Source organism: Tachyglossus aculeatus, chromosome 2, assembly GCF_015852505.1.
Source record: "Tachyglossus aculeatus isolate mTacAcu1 chromosome 2, mTacAcu1.pri, whole genome shotgun sequence".
Taxonomy (NCBI): Eukaryota; Metazoa; Chordata; class Mammalia; order Monotremata; family Tachyglossidae; genus Tachyglossus; species Tachyglossus aculeatus.
This window is the reverse complement of record NC_052067.1, coordinates 107,596,171-107,617,737: the sequence shown is the minus strand read 5'-3', so window position 1 is coordinate 107,617,737 and position 21,567 is coordinate 107,596,171. Positions and strand designations below refer to the sequence as shown.

The 21,567-nt window shown below is 46.9% G+C and overlaps 1 protein-coding gene across 1 annotated transcript in view; it reads left to right on the top strand.

Moving 5' to 3' along the window:
- The first annotated feature begins 477 nt into the window (after positions 1 to 477).
- Positions 478 to 21,567, top strand: part of CNOT11 (CCR4-NOT transcription complex subunit 11) — a 36,768-nt gene continuing 15,678 nt past the window's right edge. Inside the window, exon 1 of the mRNA XM_038762849.1 lies at positions 478 to 1,051. Coding sequence (XP_038618777.1) covers positions 478 to 1,051 — 574 coding nt within the window. The remainder of the gene's footprint in view (positions 1,052 to 21,567) is intronic.

Genomic DNA, 21,567 nt, shown 5'->3' with positions numbered 1-21,567 from the left:
ATTGATGATGATGATGATGATGTATATATATATATATATATATATATATGCATATATATATACATGAATCCATTCCCTGAATGGATGGATGGGGGAATGATGAATTCATTCCCTGAATGGATGATGGATTCTACTTCCCAAGCGCTTAGTACAGTGCTCTGCACACAGTAAGTGCTCAATCAATACGATCGATGATGATGATGATGATGTATATATACATGTATATGCATATATATGTATATGCATATGTATATATATGTGTATATATATGTGTATATATGTATATGTATATATATATATATATATATATATACATGAATCCATTCCCTGAATGGATGGATGGGGGATATATATATATATATATACATGAATCCATTTCCTGAATGGATGGATGGGGGAATGATGAATTCATTCCCCGAATGGATGAATGATGAACGACGAATTCATTCCCCGAACGGCTGGATGAATGAACGACGGATGCGTTCCCCGAACGGACGGACGGACGCCCCGCCCCCACTAAGCGCTCGAGAACCACGACGGCACGGCGGGCTGGGCGCTGACGTCACCCGCGCCCGGGCGCCTGCGCGGCGGCCGCGGCCCGTCGCTTTCCGGCACCGTCGTCCGGAAGGGCGCTTTGCGGCGGGGGCGCTTTGCGGCGGGGGGGGGCCCGGGGCGACGACGACGACGACGACGCCCGTCTCCGTGGCGACGGGCAGGATGAGCCTGTCCCCGAAGGAGCTGTCGAGCCTGCTGGGCATCATCTCCGAGGAGGCGGGCGGCGGCAGCACGTTCGAGGGCCTGTCGAGCGCCTTCCACCACTACTTCAGCAAGGCGGACCACTTCCGGCTGGGCTCGGCGCTGGTGATGCTGCTGCAGCAGCCCGACCTGCTGCCCAGCGCGGCGCAGCGGCTCACCGCGCTCTACCTGCTGTGGGAGATGTACCGCACCGAGCCCCTGCCCGCCAACCCCTTCGCCGCCGGCTTCGCCCACCTGCTCAACCCCGCCACGCCGGGACGCGGGGGGCACGAGCCCGACCGGCCCCCGCTCTCAGGTACCCGCGCTCGGGACGCCTCCCCTCCCCTCGCTTCTCTTCTTTTCTCCCACTCCCTGAGCGCCGACCTGAGCTCTTCGACTTCGTCGCTACGCTTTGCTCGCCTCTCCCAAGCGCTTAGTACGGCGCCCTGCACCCGGGAGGCGCTCGACAAATACCGTCCCCTCAAGGCCCTGCTGAGACCTCACCTCCTCCGGGAGGCCTGCCCACACTGATCCCCCTCTCCATCGCCTTACCTCCTTCCCTTCCCCACAGCCCCTGTATATACGTTTCTTCATATTTATTCTATTTATTTTACGTGTACGTGTCTATTCTATTTATTTTATTTTGTTAGTACGTTTGGTTTTGTTCTCTGTCTCCCCCTTCTAGACTGTGAGCCCACTGTTGGGTAGGGACTGTCTCTATATGTTGCCGACTTGTACTTACCAAGCGCCTAGTACAGTGCTCTGCATGCAGTAAGCACTCAAATACGATTGATTGATTGATTCTCCGTCTCCCCCTTCTAGACTTCCTTCAAGGCCCTGCTGAGAGCTCACCTCCTCCAGGAGGCCTGCCCAGACTGAGCCCCCTCCTTCCTCTCCCCCTCCTCCCCCTCTCCATCGCCTTACCTCCTTCCCTTCCCCACAGCCCTTGTATATACGTTTGTTCATATTTATTCTATTTATTTTACGTGTACATATCTATTCTATTTATTTTATTTTGTTAATATGTTTGGTTTTGTTCTCTGTCTCCCCCTTTTAGGCGGTGAGCCCACTGTTGGGTAGGGACTGGCTCTATATGTTGCCATCTTGTACTTCCCAAGCACTTAGTACACTGCACGTAGTAAGCACTCAACAAATACGATTGATTGATTCTCCGTCTCCCTCTTCTAGACTTCCTTCAGGGCCCTGCTGAGAGCTCACCTCCTCCAGGAGGCCTTCCCAGACTGAGCCCCTTCCTTCCTCTCCCCCTCGTCCCCCTCTCCATCCCCCCATCTTACCTCCTTCCCTTCCCCACAGCACCTGTATAGATGTATGTATGTCTGAGCATGTTTATTACTCTATTTTACCTGTACCTATCTATTCTATTTATTTTATTTTGTTAGTGTGTTTGGTTTTGTTCTCTGTCTCCCCCTTCTAGACTGTGAGCCCACTGTTGGGTAGGGACTGTCTCTATATGTTGCCATCTTGTACTTCCCAAGCGCTTAGTACACTGCACGCAGTAAGCACTCAACAAATACGATTGATTGATTGATTCTCCGTCTCCCCCTTCTAGACTTCCTTCAGGGCCCTGCTGAGAGCTCACCTCCTCCGGGAGGCCTTCCCAGACTGAGCCCCCTCCTTCCTCTCCCCCTCTCCCTCGCCTTACCTCCTTCCCTTCCCCACAGCCCTTGCATATACGTTTGTTCATATTTATTCTATTTATTTTACGCGTACGTATTTATTCTATTTATTTTATTTTGTTAATATGTTTGGTTTTGTTCTCTGTCTTCCCCCATATAGACTGTGGGCCCACTGTTGGGTAGGGACTGTCTCTATATGTTGCCATCTTGTACTTCCCAAGCGCTTAGTACAGTGCTCTGCACGCAGTAAGCGCTCAACAAATACGATTGATTGATTCTCCGTCTCCCCCTTCTAGACTTCCTTCAAGGCCCTGCTGAGAGCTCACCTCCTCCAGGAGGCCTTCCCACACTGAGCCCCCTCCTTCCTCTCCCCCTCCTCCCCTTCTCCATCCCCCTCGCCTTACCTCCTTCCCTCCCCCACAGCCCATGTATTTATGTTTGTACATATTTATTACTCTGTTTGACGTGCACGTATTTATTCTATTTATTTTATTTTGTTAATATGTTTTGTTTTGTTGTCTGTCTTCCCCCGTCTTCCCCCATATAGACTGTGGGCCCACTGTTGGGTCGGGACTGTCTCTATATGTTGCCGACTTAGACTTCCCAAGCGCTTAGTACAGTGCTCTGCACACAGTAAGCGCTCAATAAATACAATTAATTGATTCCCCTTCCTCTCCCCCGTCCCGCTCTCCATCACCCCCACCTTACCTCCTTCCCTTCCCCACAGCCCCTCTAAATGTGTATATGTTTGTACATATTTATTACTCTATTTTACTCTTACATATCTGTTCTATTTATTTTATTTTGTTAGTATGTTTGGTTTTGTTCTTTGTCTCCCCCTTTTAGACTGTGAGCCCACTGCTGGGTAGGGACTGTCTCTATATGTTGACATCTTGTACTTCCCAAGCGGTTAGTACAGTGCTCTGCATGCAGTAAGCACTCAAATACGATTGATTGATGGATTCTCCGTCACCTCCTTCCCTTTCCTTCCTCTCCCCCTCGTCCCCATCTCCACCCCCCCATCGTACCTCCTTCCCTTCCCCACAGCACCTGTATATATGTATATACGTTTATACTTATTTATTACTCCATTTATTTATTTTACTTTTACATATCTGTTCTATTTATTTTATTTTGTTAGTACGTTTGGTTTTGTTCTCTGTCTCCCCCTTTTAGGCTGTGAGCCCACTGTTGGGTAGGGACCGTCTCTATATGTTGCCGGCTTGGACTTCCCAAGCGCTTAGTACAGTGCTCTGCACGCAGGAAGCGCTCAACAAATACGATTGATTGATTGATTCTCCGTCTCCCCCTTCTAGACTTCCTTCAAGGCCCTGCTGAGAGCTCACCTCCTCCAGGAGGCCTGCCCAGACTGAGCCCCCTCCTTCCTCTCCCCCTCCTCCCCCTCTCCATCACCTTACCTCCTTCCCTTCCCCACAGCCCTTGTATATACGTTTCTTCATATTTATTCTATTTATTTTACGTGTACGTATCTATTCTATTTATTTTATTTTGTTAATATGTTTGGTTTTGTTCTCTGTCTCCCCCTTATAGACTGTGGGCCCACTGTTGGGTAGGGACTGTCTCTATATGTTGCCATCTTGTACTTCCCAAGCGCTTAGTACAGTGCTCTGCATGCAGTAAGCACTCAAATACGATTGATTGATTGATTCTCCGTCACTTCCTTCCCTTTCCTTCCTCTCCCCCTCGTCCCCATCTCCATCCCCCCATCGTACCTCCTTCCCTTCCCCACAGCACCTGTATATATGTATATGCGTTTATACTTATTTATTACTCCATTTATTTATTTTACTTTTACATATCTGTTCTACTTATTTTATTTTGTTAGTATGTTTGGTTTTGTTCTCTCTCTCCCCCTTTTGGACTGTGAGCCCACTGTTGGGTAGGGACTGTCTCTATATGTTGCCGACTTGTACTTCCCAAGCGCTTAGTACAGTGTTCTGCACGCAGTAAGCGCTCAACAAATACGATTGATTGATTGATTGATTCTCCGTCTCCCCCTTCTAGACTTCCTTCAAGGCCCTGCTGAGAGCTCACCTCCTCCAGGAGGCCTTCCCACACTGAGCCCCCTCCTTCCTCTCCCCCTCTCCATCGCCTTACCGCCTTCCCTTCCCCACAGCCCTTGTATATACGCTTGTTCATATTTATTCTATTTATTTTACGTGTACGTATCTATTCTATTTATTTTATTTTGTTAATATGTTTGGTTTTGTTCTCTGTCTCCCCCTTATAGACTGTGGGCCCACTGTTGGGTAGGGACCGTCTCTATATGTTGCCATCTTGTACTTCCCAAGCGCTTAGTACAGTGCTCTGCATGTAGTAAGCACTCAAATACGATTGATTGATTCTCCGTCACTTCCTTCCCTTTCCTTCCTCTCCCCCTCGTCCCCCTCTCCATCCCCCCCATCGTACCTCCTTCCCTTCCCCACAGCACCTGTATATATGTATATACGTTTATACTTATTTATTACTCCATTTATTTATTTTACTTTTACATATCTGTTCTATTTATTTTATTTTGTTAGTACGTTTGGTTTTGTTCTCTGTCTCCCCCTCCTAGACTGTGAGCCCACTGTTGGGTAGGGACCATCTCTATATGTTGCCAACTTGTACTTCCCAAGCGCTTAGTACAGTGCCCTGCACGCAGTAAGCGCTCAACAAATACTACTGATTGATTGATTCTCCGTCTCCCCCTTCTAGACTTCCTTCAAGGCCCTGCTGAGAGCTCACCTCCTCCAGGAGGCCTGCCCAGACTGAACCCCCTCCTTCCTCTCCCCCTCCTCCCCCTCTCCATCACCTTACCTCCTTCCCTTTCCCACAGCCCTTGTATATACGTTTCTTCATATTTATTCTATTTATTTTACGTGTACGTATCTATTCTATTTATTTTATCTTGTTAATATGTTTGGTTTTGTTCTCTGTCTCCCCCTTATAGACTGTGGGCCCACTGTTGGGTAGGGACTGTCTCTATATGTTGCCATCTTGTACTTCCCAAGCGCTTAGTACACTGCACGCAGTAAGCACTCAACAAATACGATTGATTGATTCTCCGTCTCCCCCTTCTAGACTTCCCTCAAGGCCCTGCTGAGAGCTCCCCTCCTCCAGGAGGCCTGCCCAGACTGAGCCCCCTCCTTCCTCTCCCCCCTCCCTCGCCTTACCTCCTTCCCTTCCCCACAGCCCTTGTATATACGTTTCTTCATATTTATTCTATTTATTTTACGTGTACGTATCTATTCTATTTATTTTATTTTGTTAATACGTTTGGTTTTGTTCTCTGTCTCCCCCTTATAGACTGTGGGCGCTTAGTACACTGCACGCAGTAAGCACTCAACAAATACGATTGATTGATTGATTGATTCTCCGTCTCCCCCTTCTAGACTTCCTTCAGGGCCCTGCTGAGAGCTCCCCTCCTCCAGGAGGCCTTCCCACACTGAGCCCCCTCCTTCCTCTCCCCCTCTCCATCGCCTTACCTCCTTCCCTCCCCCACAGCCCATGTATTTATGTTTGTACATATTTATTACTCTGTTTTACGCGTACGTATTTATTCTATTTATTTTATTTTGTTAATGTGTTTGGTTTTGTTCTCTGTCTTCCCCCATATAGACTGTGGGCCCACCGTTGGGTAGGGACTGTCTCTATATGTTGCCAACTTGTACTTACCAAGCGCTTAGTACAGTGCTCTGCACACAGTAAGCGCTCAATAAATACGATTGATTGATTCCCCTTCCTCTCCCCCTCGTCCCGCTCTCCATCCCCCCCACCTTACCTCCTTCCCTTCCCCACAGCCCCTCTATATATGTATATGCGTTTGTACATATTTATTACTCTATTTTACTCTTACATATCTGTTCTATTTATTTTATTTTGTTAGTACGTTTGGTTTTGTTCTCTGTCTCCCCCTTTTAGGCTGTGAGCCCACCGTTGGGTAGGGACGGTCTCTATATGTTGCCGACTTGTACTTCCCAAGCGCTTAGTATAGTGCTCTGCACACAGTAAGCGCTCAACAAATACGATTGATTGATTCTCCGGCTCCCCCTTCTAGACTTTCTTCAAGGCCCTACTGAGAGCTCCCCTCCTCCAGGAGGCCTTCCCAGACTGAGCCCCTTCCTTCCTCTCCCCCTCGTCCCCCTCTCCATCCCCCCGTCTTACCTCCTTCCCTTCCCCACAGCCCCTGTATATGTTTCTTCATATTTATTCTATTTATTTTACATGTACATATCTATTCTATTTATTTTATTTTGTTAGTACGTTTGGTTTTGTTCTCTGTCTCCCCCTTTTAGACTGTGAGCCCACTGTTGGGTAGGGACTGTCTCTATATGTTGCCGACTTGTACTTCCCAAGCGCTAAATACAGTGCTCTGCACGCTGTAAGCGCTCAATAAATACGATTGATTGATTGATTCCCCTTCCTTCCTCTCCCCCTCGTCCCGCTCTCCATCCCCCCCCGCCTTACCTCCTTCCCTTCCCCACAGCCCCTGTATATATGTATATATGTTTGTACATATTTATTACTCTATTTTACTCTTACATATCTGTTCTATTTATTTTATTTTGTTAGTATGTTTGGTTTTATTCTCTGTCTCCCCCTTAGAGAGCCTGAGCCCACTGTTGGGTAGGGACTGTCTCTGTATGTTGCCAACTTGTACTTCCCAAGCGCTTAGTACAGTGCTGTGCACACAGTAAGTGCTCAATAAATATGATTGATTGATTGTGAGCCCGCTGTTGGGTAAAGCCCGCTTCTCTCTGATCTCCCATCCTCGTGTCTCTCCCCACTCCAATCCATACTTCACGCCGCTGCCCGGATTGTCTTTGTCCAGAAACGCTCTGGGCATGTGACTCCCCTCCTCAAAAATCTCCAGTGGCTACCAATCAATCTGCGCATCAGGCAGAAACTCCTCACCCAGGGCTTCAAGGCTGTCCATCCCCTCGCCCCCTCCTACCTCACCTCCCTTCTCTCCTTCTCCAGCCCACCCCGGGCCCTCCGCTCCTCTGCCGCTAATCTCCTCACCGCGCCTCGTTCTTGCCTGTCCCACCGTCATCCCCCGGGCCTGGAATGCCCCCAATCCCTCTGCCCCTCCGCCAAGCTAGCTCTCTTCCTCCCTTCAAGTCCCTACTGAGAGCTCACCTCCTCCAGGAGGCCTTCCCAGACTGAGCCCCTTCCTTCCTCTCCCCCTCATCCCCCTTTCCATCCCCCACGTCTTACCTCCTTCCCTTCCCCACAGCACCTGTATGTATGTATATATGTTTGTACTTATTTACTATATTTATTTTACCTTTACATATCTATTCTATTTATTTTATTTTGTTAATATGTTTGGTTTTGTTCTCTGTCTCCCCCTTATAGACTGTGAGCCCGCTGTTGGGTAGGGACTGTCTCTATGTGTTGCCAACTTGTACTTCCCAAGCGCTTAGTACAGTGCTCTGCACACAGTAAGCGCTCAATAAATACGATTGATTGATTGATTCCCCTTCCTTCTTCTCCCCTCGTCCCCCTCTCAATCCCCCTTATCTTACCTCCTTCCCTTCCCCACAGCCCCTGTATATATGTATATATGTTTGTACATATTTATTACTCTATTTATTTATTTATTTTGCTTTTACATATCTGTTCTATTTATTTTATTTTGTTAGTATGTTTGGTTTTGTTCTCTGTCTCCCCCTTCTAGACTGTGAGTCCACTGTTGGGTAGGGACTGTCTCTATATGTTGCCGACTTGTACTTCTCAAGCGCTTAGTACAGTGATCTGTGCACAGTAAGTGCTCAATAAATACGATTGATTGATTGATATATTGCCAACTTGTACTTCCCAAGCTCTTAGCCCGGTGCTCTGCACACAGTAAGCGCTCAATCAATACGAATGAATGAACGAGGAGGACTATCCCCCCCCCCCCCCCCCCCCCATACCTCCTTCCCGCTCCACAGCACCTGAGATTTATTACTCTTTATTTATCTATTTTACTCGTACGTATTTATTCCATTTACTTTACTTGGTTAATATGTTTCATTTTGTTGCCCATCTCCCCCTTCTAGCTTGTGAGCCCGCCATTGGTTGGGTAGGGACCGCGTCTATCTGTTGCCAACTTGGACTTCCTAGAATAATAACAATAACGATGGCGTTCATTAAGCGCTTACTAGAATAATAATAATGATGGCATTGGTAAGCGCTTACTAGTGTTATCGAAAAGTAGGGTGCACAATAGGGTAATCGGTGTAAATCGGCCGCAGGGTTCGTGTACCCAAGGTGGTGACGCAGATAGGAAAATGTTTGTACGTATTTATTACTCTATTTTATTTGTACGTATTCTGTTTATTTTATTTTGTTAATATGTTTTGTTGTCTGTCTCCCCCTCGCCTTACCTCCTCCCCCGCCCCACAGCACCTGAGATTTATCAATCAATCAATCAATCAATCAGTCGTATTTATTGAGCGCTTACTGTGTGCAGAGCACTGTATTAAGCGCTTGGGAAGTACAAGTTGGCGGCATATTAGAGACAGTCCCTACCCAACAGTGGGCTCACAGTCTAGAAGGGGGAGACAGAGAACAAAACAAAACATATTAACAAAATAAAATAGACTAAATATGTACAAGTAAAATAAATAAAAAGAGTAATAAATATGTACAAACATATATACAGGTGCTGTGGAGAAGGGAAGGAGGTAAGACGGGGGGATGGAGAGGGGGACGAGGGGGAAGACTGTGAGCCCCCCGTGGGACAGCCCGATCACCTTGTAACCTCCCCAGCGATTTATTACTCTCTATCTATTTTACTCGTACGTATTTATTCCATTTATTTTATTTGGTTAATATGTTTCGTTTTGTTGCCCGTCTCCCCCTTCTAGACTGTGAGCCCATTGTTGGGTAGGGACCGCCTCTATCTGTTGCCGACTTGGACTTCCCAAGCGCTTAGTCCAGTACTCTGCACACAGTAAGCACTCAATAAATACGATTGAATGAATGAATGAGGAGGAGGACTATCCCCCCCGCCTTACCTCCTCCCCCGCCCCACAGCACCTGAGATTTATTACTCTGTATTTATTTTACTCGTACGTGTTTATTCCATTTATTTTATTTGGTTAATGTGTTTCGTTTTGTTGCCCGTCTCCCCCTTCTAGACTGTGAGCCCGCTGTTGGGTAGGGACCGTCTCTATGTGTTGCCAACTTATAATAATAATAATAATAATAATAATAATGATGGCATTTATTAAGCGCTTACTGTGTGCAAAGCACTGTTCTAAGCGCTCGGGGGATACAAGGTAATCAGTTTGTCATTCATTCATTCAATCGTATTTATCCAGCGCTTACTGTGTGCAGAGCACTGTACTACGTACAAGGTGGCAACATATAGAGACGGTCGCTACCCAACAGTGGGCTCACAGTCCGGCGTGGGGCTCACAGTCTTAATCCCCATTTTACAGATGAGGGAACTGAGGCTCAGAGAAGTTAAGTGGCTTGCCCAAGGTCACACAGCTGAGAAGTGGCGGAGCCGGGATTCAAACCCATGACCTCTGACTCACAAGCCCGGGCTCTTTCCACTGAGCCATGCTGCTTCTCTAACTTGTACTTCCCAAGCGCTTAGTACAGTGCCCTGCACACAGTAAGCGCTCAGTAAATACGATTGAATGAATGAATGAATGAATGGACACCCCCTCACACCCCCCCCCATCAGAAGGAGGTCGTCTGCGAAGCGCGCTCACTCTGTGCCCAGTGCTGCGCGGTATCCTAATAGTGATCATGATGCCATTTGTTAAGCGCTTACTAGAATAATAACAGTAATGATGGCGTTTATTAAGCACTTATTAGAATAACAATAATAATAATGACGGCATTGGTAAGCGCTTACTAGTGTTATCGAAAAATAGGGTGCAAAATAGGTTAATTGGTGTAAATCGGCCGCAGGGTTCGTGTACCCTAGGTGGTGACGCAGATAGGAAAATGTATGTGTACCTGTATGTATGTTTGTACGTATTTATTACTCTATTTTATTTGTACATGTTTATTCTATTTATTTATTTTATTTTGTTAATATGTTTTGTTTGTCTCCCCGTTCTAGACTGTGAGCCCGCTGTTGGGTAGGGACCGCCTCTATCTGTTGCCAACTTGTACTTCCCAAGCGCTTAGTCCAGTGCTCTGCACACAGTAAGCACTCAATCAGTACGATTGAATGAATGAGGCGGAGGACTATCCCCTCCGCCTTACCTCCTTCCCCGCCCCACAGCACCTGAGATTTATTACTCTTTATTTATCTATTTTACTCGTACATATTTATTCCATTTATTTTATTTGGTTAATATGTTTCGTTTAGTTGCCCGTCTCCCCCTTCTAGACTGTGAGCCCGCTGTTGGGTAGGGACCGTCTCTATCTGTTGCCAACTTATAATAATAATAATAATGATGGCATTTATTAAGCGCTTACTATGTGCAAGGCACTGTTCTAAGCACTCGGGGGATACAAGGTAATCAAGTTGCCATTCATTCATTCAATCGTATTTATCGAGCGCTTACTCTGTGCAGAGCACTGTACTAAGCGCTTGGGAAGTACAAGTTGGCAACATATAGAGACGGTCCCAAAGCACTGTTCTAAGCACTGGGGAGGTTTCAAGGAGATCAGGTTGTCCCACGGCGGGCTCACAATCTTCATCCCCATTTTACGGATGAGGGAACTGAGGCACAGAGAAGTGAATAATACTACTAATAATAGTAATGGTATTTGTTAAGCACTTACTATGTGCCAAGCACTGTTCTAAGCACTGGGGAGTTTACAAGGTGATAAGGTTGTCCCATGGGGGGCTCACACTCTTCACCCCCATTTTAGAGATGAGGGAACTGAGGCACAGAGAAGTGAGTAATACTACTAATAATAGTAATGGTATTTGTTAAGCGCTTACTATGTGGCAAGCACTGTTCTAAGCACTGAGGGGGAATACAGGTTGATCCGTTTATCCCACATGGGGCTCACAGTCTTCATCCCCATTTTACAGATGAGGGAACTGAGGCTCAGAGAAATGAAGTGACTTAATAATAATGATGGCATTTATTAAGCGCGTACTATGTGCAAAGCACTGTTCTAAGTGCTTGGGGGGTACAAGGTAATCAGGTTGTCATTCATTCGTTCATTCAATCGTATTTATCGAGTGCTTACTGTGTGCAGAGCACTGTACTAAGCGCTTGGGAAGTACAGGTTGGCAACATATAGAGGCGGTCCCTACCCAACAGTGGGCTCACAGTCTAGCGTGGGGCTCACAGTCTTAATCCCCAGTTTACAGATGAGGGAACTGAGGCCCAGAGAAGTTAAGTGGCTTGCCCAAGGTCACACAGCTGAGAAGTGGCAGAGCTGGGATTCAAACCCATGACCTCTGACTCCCAAGCCCAGGCTCTTTCCACTGAGCCACGCTGCTTCTCTGACTTCTCTGACTTGTACTTCCCAAGCTCTTAGTACACTGCTCTGCACACAGTAAGCGCTCAATAAATACGATTGAATGAATGAACGAATGACCTCCCCACCCCCATCATTCATTCATTCAATCGTATTTATTGAGCGCTTACTGTGTGCAGAGCACTGTACTAAGCACTTCAGAAGGGGGCCGTCTGCGAAGCGCACTCACTCTGTGCCCAGCGCTGCGCGGGATCCTAATAGTGATCATGATGCCATTTGTTAAGCACTTACTAGAATAATCAATCAATCAATCAATCCTATTTATTGAGCGCTTACTGTGTGCAGAGCACTGTACCAAGCGCTTAGGAAGTACAAGTTGGCAACATGTAGAGACAGTCCCTACCCAACAGTGGGCTCACAGTCTAAAAGGGGGAGACAGAAAACAAAACCAAACACACTAACAAAATAAAATAAATAGAATAGATATGTACAAGTAAAATAAATAAATTAATTAATAGAGTAATGAATATGTACAAACATATATACATATACACAGGTGCTGTGGGGAAGGGAAGGAGGTAAGGCAGAGGGGATGGAGGGGGGAGGAGGGGGAGAGGAAGGAGGGGGCTCAGTCTGGGAAGGCCTCCTGGAGGAGGTGAGCTCTCAGCAGGGCCTTGAAGGGAGGAAGAGAGCCAGCTTGGTGGATGTGCGGAAGGAGAGTATTTCAGGTCAGGGGAAGGACGAGGGCCGGGGGTTGATGGCGGGACAGGCGAGAACGAGGCACAGTGAGGAGGTGAGCGGCAGAGGAACGGAGGGTGCGGGCTGGGCTGGAGAAGGAGAGAAGGGAGGTGAGGTAGGAGGGGGCGAGGTGATGGACAGCCTTGAAGCCCAGGGTGAGGAGTTTCTGCCTGATAGAATGATAACAATAATAATAATGATGGCGTTTATTAAGCGCTTACTAGAATAATAATAATGACGGCATTTGTTAAGCGCTTACTAGTGTTATCGAAAAGTAGGGTGCAGAATAGGTTAATTGGTGTAAATCGGCCGCAGGGCTCATGTACCCAAGGTGGTGACGCAGATAGGAAAATGTATATGTATCTGTATGTATATATGTTTGTACGTATGTATTACTCTATTTCATTCATTCGTTCATTCAGTCGTATTTATTGAGCACTTACTGAGTGCAGAGCACTGTACTAAGCGCTTGGGAAGTACAAGTCGGCAGCATATAGAGACGGTCCCTACCCAACAGCGGGCTCACTGTCTAGAAGGGGGAGACAGACAACAAAACAAAACATATTAACAAAATAAAATAAATAGAATAAATATGTACAAGTAAAATAAATAAATACAGTAATAAATATGTACAAACATATATACATATATACAGGTGCTGTGGGGAGGGGAAGGAGGTAAGGCGGGGGAGAGCGGGGAGTCCCGCCCGCGCCTCTTGATCAGGGGGAAAAAAAATAATAATAATTAATAGTGGTCATATTTGTTAAGCTCTTACTACGTGCCCAGCACCGTCCCAAGCACTGGGGCAGATATCAAGGCGATCAGGTTGTCCCACGTGGGGCCCACAGTCTCAATCCCCACTTTACAGATGCAGGAACTGAGGCCCAGACAAGTGAAGTGACTTGCCCAAATATTTATTTATTTATTTATTTTATTTGTACATATTGATTCTGTTTATTTTATTTTGTTAATATGTTTTGTTGTCTGTCTCCCCCTTCTAGACTGTGAGCCCAGTGTTGGGTAGGGACCGTCTCTATATGTTGCCGACTTGTACTTCCCAAGCGCTTAGTACAGCTCTCTGCACACAGTAAGTGCTCAATAAATATGATTCAATGAACAGGAAAAATGACTCGGAGACATGAGTTCAGATAGAGCAGTAAAGAAGGAAAGTGGCTACCTGCCCGTTCACCTCCCGAGAGAGGTACGAGGGACAAGCAGCCCCCATCCCAGCCGCTTCGTCCTCTTTTATTGGGTTTCAAAATCCGAGCTACGCAAAGAATTCCCGAGTAGTGCGGCACGTGAGGCCTCGGCATTCCTGGATCCTAAGTTAAAGTAGAGCCGTTTGTTTGTCATGGTTTGGTTAGTGTTAAAATCCCCGTTTACAAGATGTTATCAGGAGATAACGGTCAACACAGGCTGGGGACATTGCAGACAGAGAGAAGCCACTTTGGTTAATGTTACTTTACACACTGGAGTGCTTTCGGTCTGCACAAAATTGAGGGTTACTGTTGGTATGCACAAGATGGAGTCAGTCGTGCCAAGTTCGCTGGCAGACAACACTAGAGTAGTAATAATGATGGCATTTAAGTGCCTACTAGAATAATAATAATAATAATAATAATAATAATAATAATAATGGCATTTGTTAAGCGCTCACGAGAATAATAATTATAATAATAATAATAATGGCATTTGTTAAGCGCTCACGAGAATAATAATAATAATGACATTTGTTAAGCGCTTACTAGAATAGCAATATTCTAGTAAGCGGGGGGCTCACAGCCTTCAGCCCCATTTTGCAGATCCGGGAACGGAGGCCCAGAGAAGTGAAGTGACTCGCCCAAGGTCACGCATTTGACAAGGGGCGGAACCGGGATTAGAACCCGCGTCTTCTGACTCCCAAGCCCGGGCTCTTGCCATGAAACCGCGCTGCTTCTCCGTGATGATCAGGGTCGCTCCCTTTAATAACGGTGGTATTTGTTAAGCACTTCCTATGTGCCAAGCACTCTTCTAAATGCCGGGGGAGATACAAGTTCATCGGGTTGTCCCTCATGGGGCTCACAGTTTTCATCCCCATTTTACAGATGAGGGAACTGAGGCCCAGAGAAGTGAAGTGACTAGCCAAGGTCACGCAGCTGACAAATAGCCCGGTCTCTTGCCACGAAGCCACACTGCTCTTCCATTCATTCATTCATTCATTCATTCATTCATTCATTCATTCATTCAATCGTATTTATTGAGCGTTTAGTGTGTGCAGAGCACTGTACTAAGATTGTATTAAGCCCTCACTATGTGCCCAACACTCTTCTAGGCACTGGGGTAGATACAAGCTAATCAGGTTGTCCCTCTTGGGGCTCACAGTCTTAATCCCCATTTTACAGGTCCGGGAACTGAGGCCCAGAGAAGTGAAGTGACTCGCCCAAGGTCACGCAGCTGACAAGTAGCGGAGCCGGGATTAGAACCCACGTCCTCCTACTCCCAAGCCCAGGCTCTTGCCAGGAAGCCACACGCTTCTCGATGATGATCAGGATAGCTCCCTTTAATAATGATGGTCTCTGTTAAGCGCTTATACGTGCCAAGCACTCTTCTAAGCACTGGGGGAGATACAGGGTCATTGGGTTATTCCTCATGGGGCTCACAGTTTTCCTCCCCATTTTACAGATGAGGGAACTGAGGCCCAGAGAAGTGAAGTGACTAGCCCAAGGTCACGCAGCTGACAAATGGCAGAGCCGGGATTAGAACCCACGACCCCTGACTCCCTGAGCCACACTGCTCTACCCCTCCCCACAGCACTTGTGTGTAGAGAGCTACATAGCTGTAACTCTATTCATTTATCAATCAATCAATCATATTTATTGAGCGCTTACTGTGTGCAGAGCACTGTACTAAGCGCTTGGGAAGTACAAGTTGGCAACATATAGAGACAGTCCCTACCCAACAGTGGGCTTTTATATTATTGCCCCTTTTTCTTGTTTTGATGTGAAGCAGCGTGGCTTAGGGGAAAGAGCCCGGGCATGGGAGTCAGAGGTCACGGGTTCTAATCCCGGCTCCACCATTTATCAGCTGCCTGACTTTGGGCAAGTCACTTCACTTCTCTGTGTCCCAGTTACCCCATCTGTAAAATGGGGATTAAGACTGTGAGACCCATGTGGGACAACCTGATTCCCTTGTATCTACCCCAGCGCTTAGAACAATGCTTGGCACACTGTAAGCGCCCAACAAATACCATTATTACTATTAATCAATATAATATAATACTAATAATACTATTATTATTAATCATAAATACCATCATTACTATTGCAGACTCTGTTGCTGAATTGTACTGTCCAAGCACTTAGTACAGTGCTCTGCACACTTTTAGACTATGAGCCCACTGTTGGGTAGGGACTGTCTCTATATGTTGCCAACTTGTACTTCCCAAGCGCTTAGTACAGTGCTCTGCACACAGTAAGCGCTCAAATACGATTGATTGATTGATTAAGTGCTCAATAAATACGATTGAATGAGTGAATGAATATTACTATTATCAGCGCTGAGAACAGTGCTTTGCACGTAGTAAGCGCTTAATAAATGCCATCATCATCATTCATCCCCAGTTTGCAGATGAGGTAACCAAGGCCCAGAGAAGTGAAGTGGCTTGCCCAAGGTCACATAGCAGACAAGTGGCGGAGCCAGGATTAGAACCCATGACCACAGACTCCCAAATTTGCCACACTACTTCTAGGTCTCCCCGGCCTGGCCCAGCTGGGGCACCCACCAATGGGATGCGGACGGGAGGAGGTGGTGGTGACGGGGAGGGAGGGAAAACGATACCCCATTTGGTTACCTCCGGCACAGTACGAGGTACAAAATTCAAGGAGGCACTGTTGTGTTGCTGATTGTTGTTGTTGGCCTCCAGGACAATAGGGAAACCGGCCTGGCATAGTGGGAACAGCGCAGGCCTGGGAATCATTCATTCATTCATTCATTCAATCATATTTATTGAGCGCTTACTATGTGCAGAGCACTGTACTAAGCGCTTGGGAAGTACAAGTTGGCAACAGAGACGGTCCCTACCCAACAGTGGGCTCACAGTCTAGAAGGGGGAGACCGAGAACAAAACAAAACATATTAACAAATGAAATAAATAGAATAAATATGTACAAATAAAATAGAGTAATAAATATTAAGACTTGGGGGCCTTGGGTGCTAATTCTGCCACTTGCTTGCTGTGGGACCTTAGTCGAATCACTTCACTTCTCAGTTGCCTCATGTAAAATGGGGAGTCGGTACGTGTTCTTCCTTTAGACAATCCTGTGTTGGGCCGGGAATGGGTCTGACCCGATTCTATTATCTCTACCCCAGCGCTTAGAGTAATCCATCAACTATATTTTTAGAGCACTTAACTGTTCAGAGCGCTGTACTAAGCACTTGGGAGAGTGCAGTATAACAGAGTTGGTAGGCACGTTCCCTGCCTGCAGCAAGCTTACAGCCGAGCTTGTGGTAAGAGTTCAACAAATTCTAGTAGTAGTAGTACTAGTATAATAATAATAATCACATTTATTAAGCGCTTACTCTGTGCAAAGCACTGTTCTAAGCGCTGGAGAGGTTACAAGGTGATCAGGTTGTCCCACAGGGGTCTCACAGTCTTAATCGCCATTTTACAGATGAGGTCACTGAGGCCCAGAGAAGTTAAGTGACTTGCCCAAAGGTTTCACTACCTTTGGAATCAGTAGAAGTCGTCCCAGGCAGTCCCCCAGAGCATAGCACTTCTAGAGTTTACCCAAGTAGTCTGCTTCTTGCCATTTTTGGATCCTCTCCACCACTACTAGAGAAATGAGGGCTCCTCTTTTGGATGAAAGTTACCCTTTTTTGGTAACTTCAAAATATGGGCGGGTCCTTTGCAGGGTGGTCTGCGGATCGAACAGAAGATGCCCCCCACCATAAAGACATCTTTGTCGTTGGGCAAACAGTCGTGTGAAGTTGCTGAGCAGCTATCTCAAGTGGGCCGTGGGCCTCTGTGAAGCGTCCAAGCCTCCCAAAATTGAACTCTGGAAAAAAAAATAACTTTCAAAGTGACCAGTTGACGTGCCAAAAAGGGTTAGCACGTAGAGATCAAGCCAGTTTGACATGCTTTTCGCCGATCAGGAGCGGTACATGAATCCTGATATTTGAAGTCTTCTAGTCCAACGTGTCTTTCTGGTGGCGGTGGGGAGGATGGTCCATGCTGTGGAGTGGAGATGGTTCCCGATTCTCACTCCAGGGATGGAGGGGTCTGTCCCTCCATCTCTAAGGGCAGAGCTGGGAAGAAAGAGGGAGAAAAGAGGAGGGGTCCGTGCTGCGATCTCATTTGCTCTGGAAATCCCGGTAGTGGTGCGACCGCTTTCTTGTTCTAATGCAGCTGAGCTCGTGAACCGGCACCCCGGTACCGGTTATCTGAGGCAGTTTACAACTTTGCTGAGCCACCCGACTGTCAGGTCAGGTAAAGTACAGGTGGGCGAGCCTCTGGTGTGACTCTCTCTCTGTCAGGAAAGGTTTCATTTAGGGGGCATTGAAGCAAAGGATGGAGGAGTGTTTGCAGGGATGGTGAGAGGGTCCTCTGATTAGGTAAGAGAGCAGTGTGACCTAGTGGAAAGAGGAGAGGACGGAGAGCCAGGGGACCCAGGTTCCTTTGCCGTCTGTGTGACCTCAGGCAGGTCACTTCACTTGTCTAGCCTCGGTTTCCTCCTCTGTAAAATTGGTTCACCTGGGGTTCGTCTCCCCGTAGACCGAGATCCCATGAGGGGGACTGTCTGATCTGGTTACCTTGTATCTACCTTGTATCGTATACCCGTAACAAATATTATTATTAGTCTGGAAAGAGGAAATTCAAGGACATAGGAGAACGAGAGACAGCTTAGGATAGGGTCATCCAAGCTGACTAGAAAGTTGGAGCAAGTTCTGTAAGAAGATAATTTGATAAGGTAAGAACTCTTTAGCTGGGAAAGAGAAAGACTAAGGGATAAGATCGAAATTGAAAAATTCTGAAGCTTAATAATAATTGTGGTATTTAAGCGCTTGCTGTGTGCTAAGCACTGTATTTAGAGCTCGCATAGGTATGAGATAATAGGGTCAGACACAGTCTCTGTCCCACATGGGGATCATAGTGTAAATGAAAGTAGAGTAGATATTTAATCCCCACTCTTTTCAGAAGAGGAAACAGAGGCCCAGAGAAGCTAAGTGACTTGCCCAAGGTTACACAGTAGGCAGGTGGCGAAGCCGGAATTCGCACCCTGGTCCTCTGACTCCAAGCCCATGCTCCTTCCACTAGTCCACGCTGCCACCCAGCTGGAGAGTGGTCGATGAAAACAAACAAAAGGAAGACACATCTTCACACAGCGGGTAGTATGTGTATTGAATTCATTTGTCACAACATTGTGCAGGCCAAGTATGCCAGTAGGTTTGAGGGTTTTGGATAAATCCTACTACCGAAGCCCAAGATAGTTTGCTAGAGGAAAAATTTGGATATTAAGTCACCCATCCATTGCTCTTAAGACGGAGGGCAAGAAGGGTAGCAGTTACATTGCTCCAAGCATCCTGTTGCCACGATCAGATAGGGCTGGATGGATCATATGTCTGACCTAACAGTGATCTTCTAGACTGAGCCCGCTGTTGAGTAGGGACCGTCTCTATATGTTGCCAACTTGTACTTCCCAAGCTCTTAGTACAGTGCTGTGCACACAGTAAGTGCTCAATATATACAATTGAATGAATGAATGAATGAATCAATCAATCAATCGTATTTATTGAGCGCTTACTATGTGCAGAGCACTGTACTAAGCGCTTGGGAAGTACAAATTGGCAACACATAGAGACAGTCCCTACCCAACAGTGGGCTCACAGTCTAAAAATACAATTACAATTGTAAATACAATAAATACAATTGAATGAATGAATGATCTTGTTTGTATTTTAACGTTCTTATTTGATGGTGGTGGTGGTGTCAGTGAGAGTGGTGGAAGGCCTGGCAAATCACGATCAGGAATTTGGCCTGGATGTGGGGGCAGAAGAAAGAAGAATCACTGAAGGGCTTTAAGAGTGCAGGAATACTACTAATAATAATTGTGGTCTTTTTGTTATGGGCTTACTATGTGCCAAGTACTGTACTAAGCACTGGGATAGATACAAGATCATCAGGTATGGAATCCCCACTTGGCAGGTAAGGGAATTAAGGCACAGAGAAGGTAAGTGACTTGCCCAAGGTCACCCAGTAGGTATGTGGTGGAGTTAGAAACCAGGAATTAGGAATTAGAAACCAGGTCCTCGGACTCCCAATCCTGTGCTCTTTCCACTAGATCATGCTTTTGGTGGCCTTGAGGAGGGACAGGTGGATCAACTGGTTGTTGAGATATCCAGATAGGAGATGGCCAGTGTCTTGAAATGGGTTTTGCTCTGAGGAAAATGCAAAAGCCATAAGTAACGGCATTGCAGTGTCAGATCAGTGGGCTATCCCTAACTCTCCTCCTGCAAGTGTCCTGCTCCCAACACTAGCAGAGGACTGCTTTAACAATAAATGATGCCCTCTTTGATATCCTTTCTTTTCCCTTCAGCTACCTGTTAGGACCTTGGCAACCGTCGCCTGAAGATGGGTTTGGTCGGGAATCGGTGCGGCGAGAGAGACCGCAAACAGAAAGACTGAATTTTATACAAAATTTACTCCAGGAGGCGAATTGAATTGTTTGATTGTTTTGGATGCGGCCAACTGAACCTCCCTTCTGGGAGGAATATGATTATTTGATGATAGTAGAGCTTCCCTATCAGGAGGAATCTACTTATGTGTTACTCAGGTGGTAAAACACCCAGGTCCCACCCAAGAGGAATTCAGTTATGGTTTGTTCGCGTGTGGTGAGGCAGCTAGCACCCGCCCACGAGCACTTCCCATTTGGAAGGAATCCCCTTATACATTATACACCCATGGTGAAGCCCCTAGCTCCCACCCATGAGCACTTTCCACTCGGGAGGAATCCATTTATGCGTTACACACCCGTGGTGAAGCGGCTAGCTCCCACCCACGAGCGATCAGCGGGACACTCACCCATCCCAGGGCACTTGGTGCAGGCAGAGCGGGCATCTCACGCCTTGGGCAGAGGTGACCCAAAGTCGCAAGTCTCGTTCTGCCGCAGGTATTTATCGCCTGTGCTCCTAGGCCATTCCAGCTTCCGGCATCAGGCTATCCAATTTATCTCCACCCTCCACCCTCCTCCATGCCTAATTTAATTTGCAGTGGGGCAAGGGACACCTTCTGTATTCCCAGCTTGGGCTGTCCATCTAGCAGTTTTGATTGTGGGGGCGGTATCCCACCCGCACTTCCGAGTTCCACCTTACTGGCTTGGGCGGTCACGGGAGAGCATTTGACCTTGAGATTGACCTTGAGATTGTGGGTACTCCGGGGTCACCTTGGGACAGACCTCTCATCCATAAAATTCATCCAAGTCCCCCTCGAGCCTACCGATGTTTTCAGCCTGCCCAGCTTCCTGGGGTAACAAAATGGGCGGCAGTTTCAGACAGTACTAAGAAAAAGCAAATTACTAAGGTAAAGTGGGGATCAAAGAGTGAAGTCATAGTCGGCTCTGGTCTGAATGTGGGGGCAGATGAAATGTCCTTCTCGAAGCAGCGCGGCCTAGGGGAAAGAACCCTGGTCTGGGTGTTAGAGGACCTGGGTTCTAATCCTGGCTCTGCCACTTAATAATAATAAATAATAATGATAATAGTGGTGGTGTTTGTTAAGCGCTTACTATGTACCAAGCACTGTTCTAAGCACTGGGGGAGATACAAGGAAATCACGTTGTCCCATGTGGGGCTCACAGTCTTAATCCCCATTTTACAGATGAGGTAACTGAGGCCCAGAGAAGTTAAGTGACTTGCCCAGAGTCACCCAGCTGACAAGTGGTGGAGGCGGGATTAGAACCCGTGACCTCTGACTCCCAAGCCCATGCTCTTTCCACTGAGCCACGCTCTTCTCTCAGCTCTGTGACTTTGGGCAACACAGTTAACTTCCCTGGGCCTCAGTTTCCCCATCTGCAAAATGGGGACCCACTATCCGTTC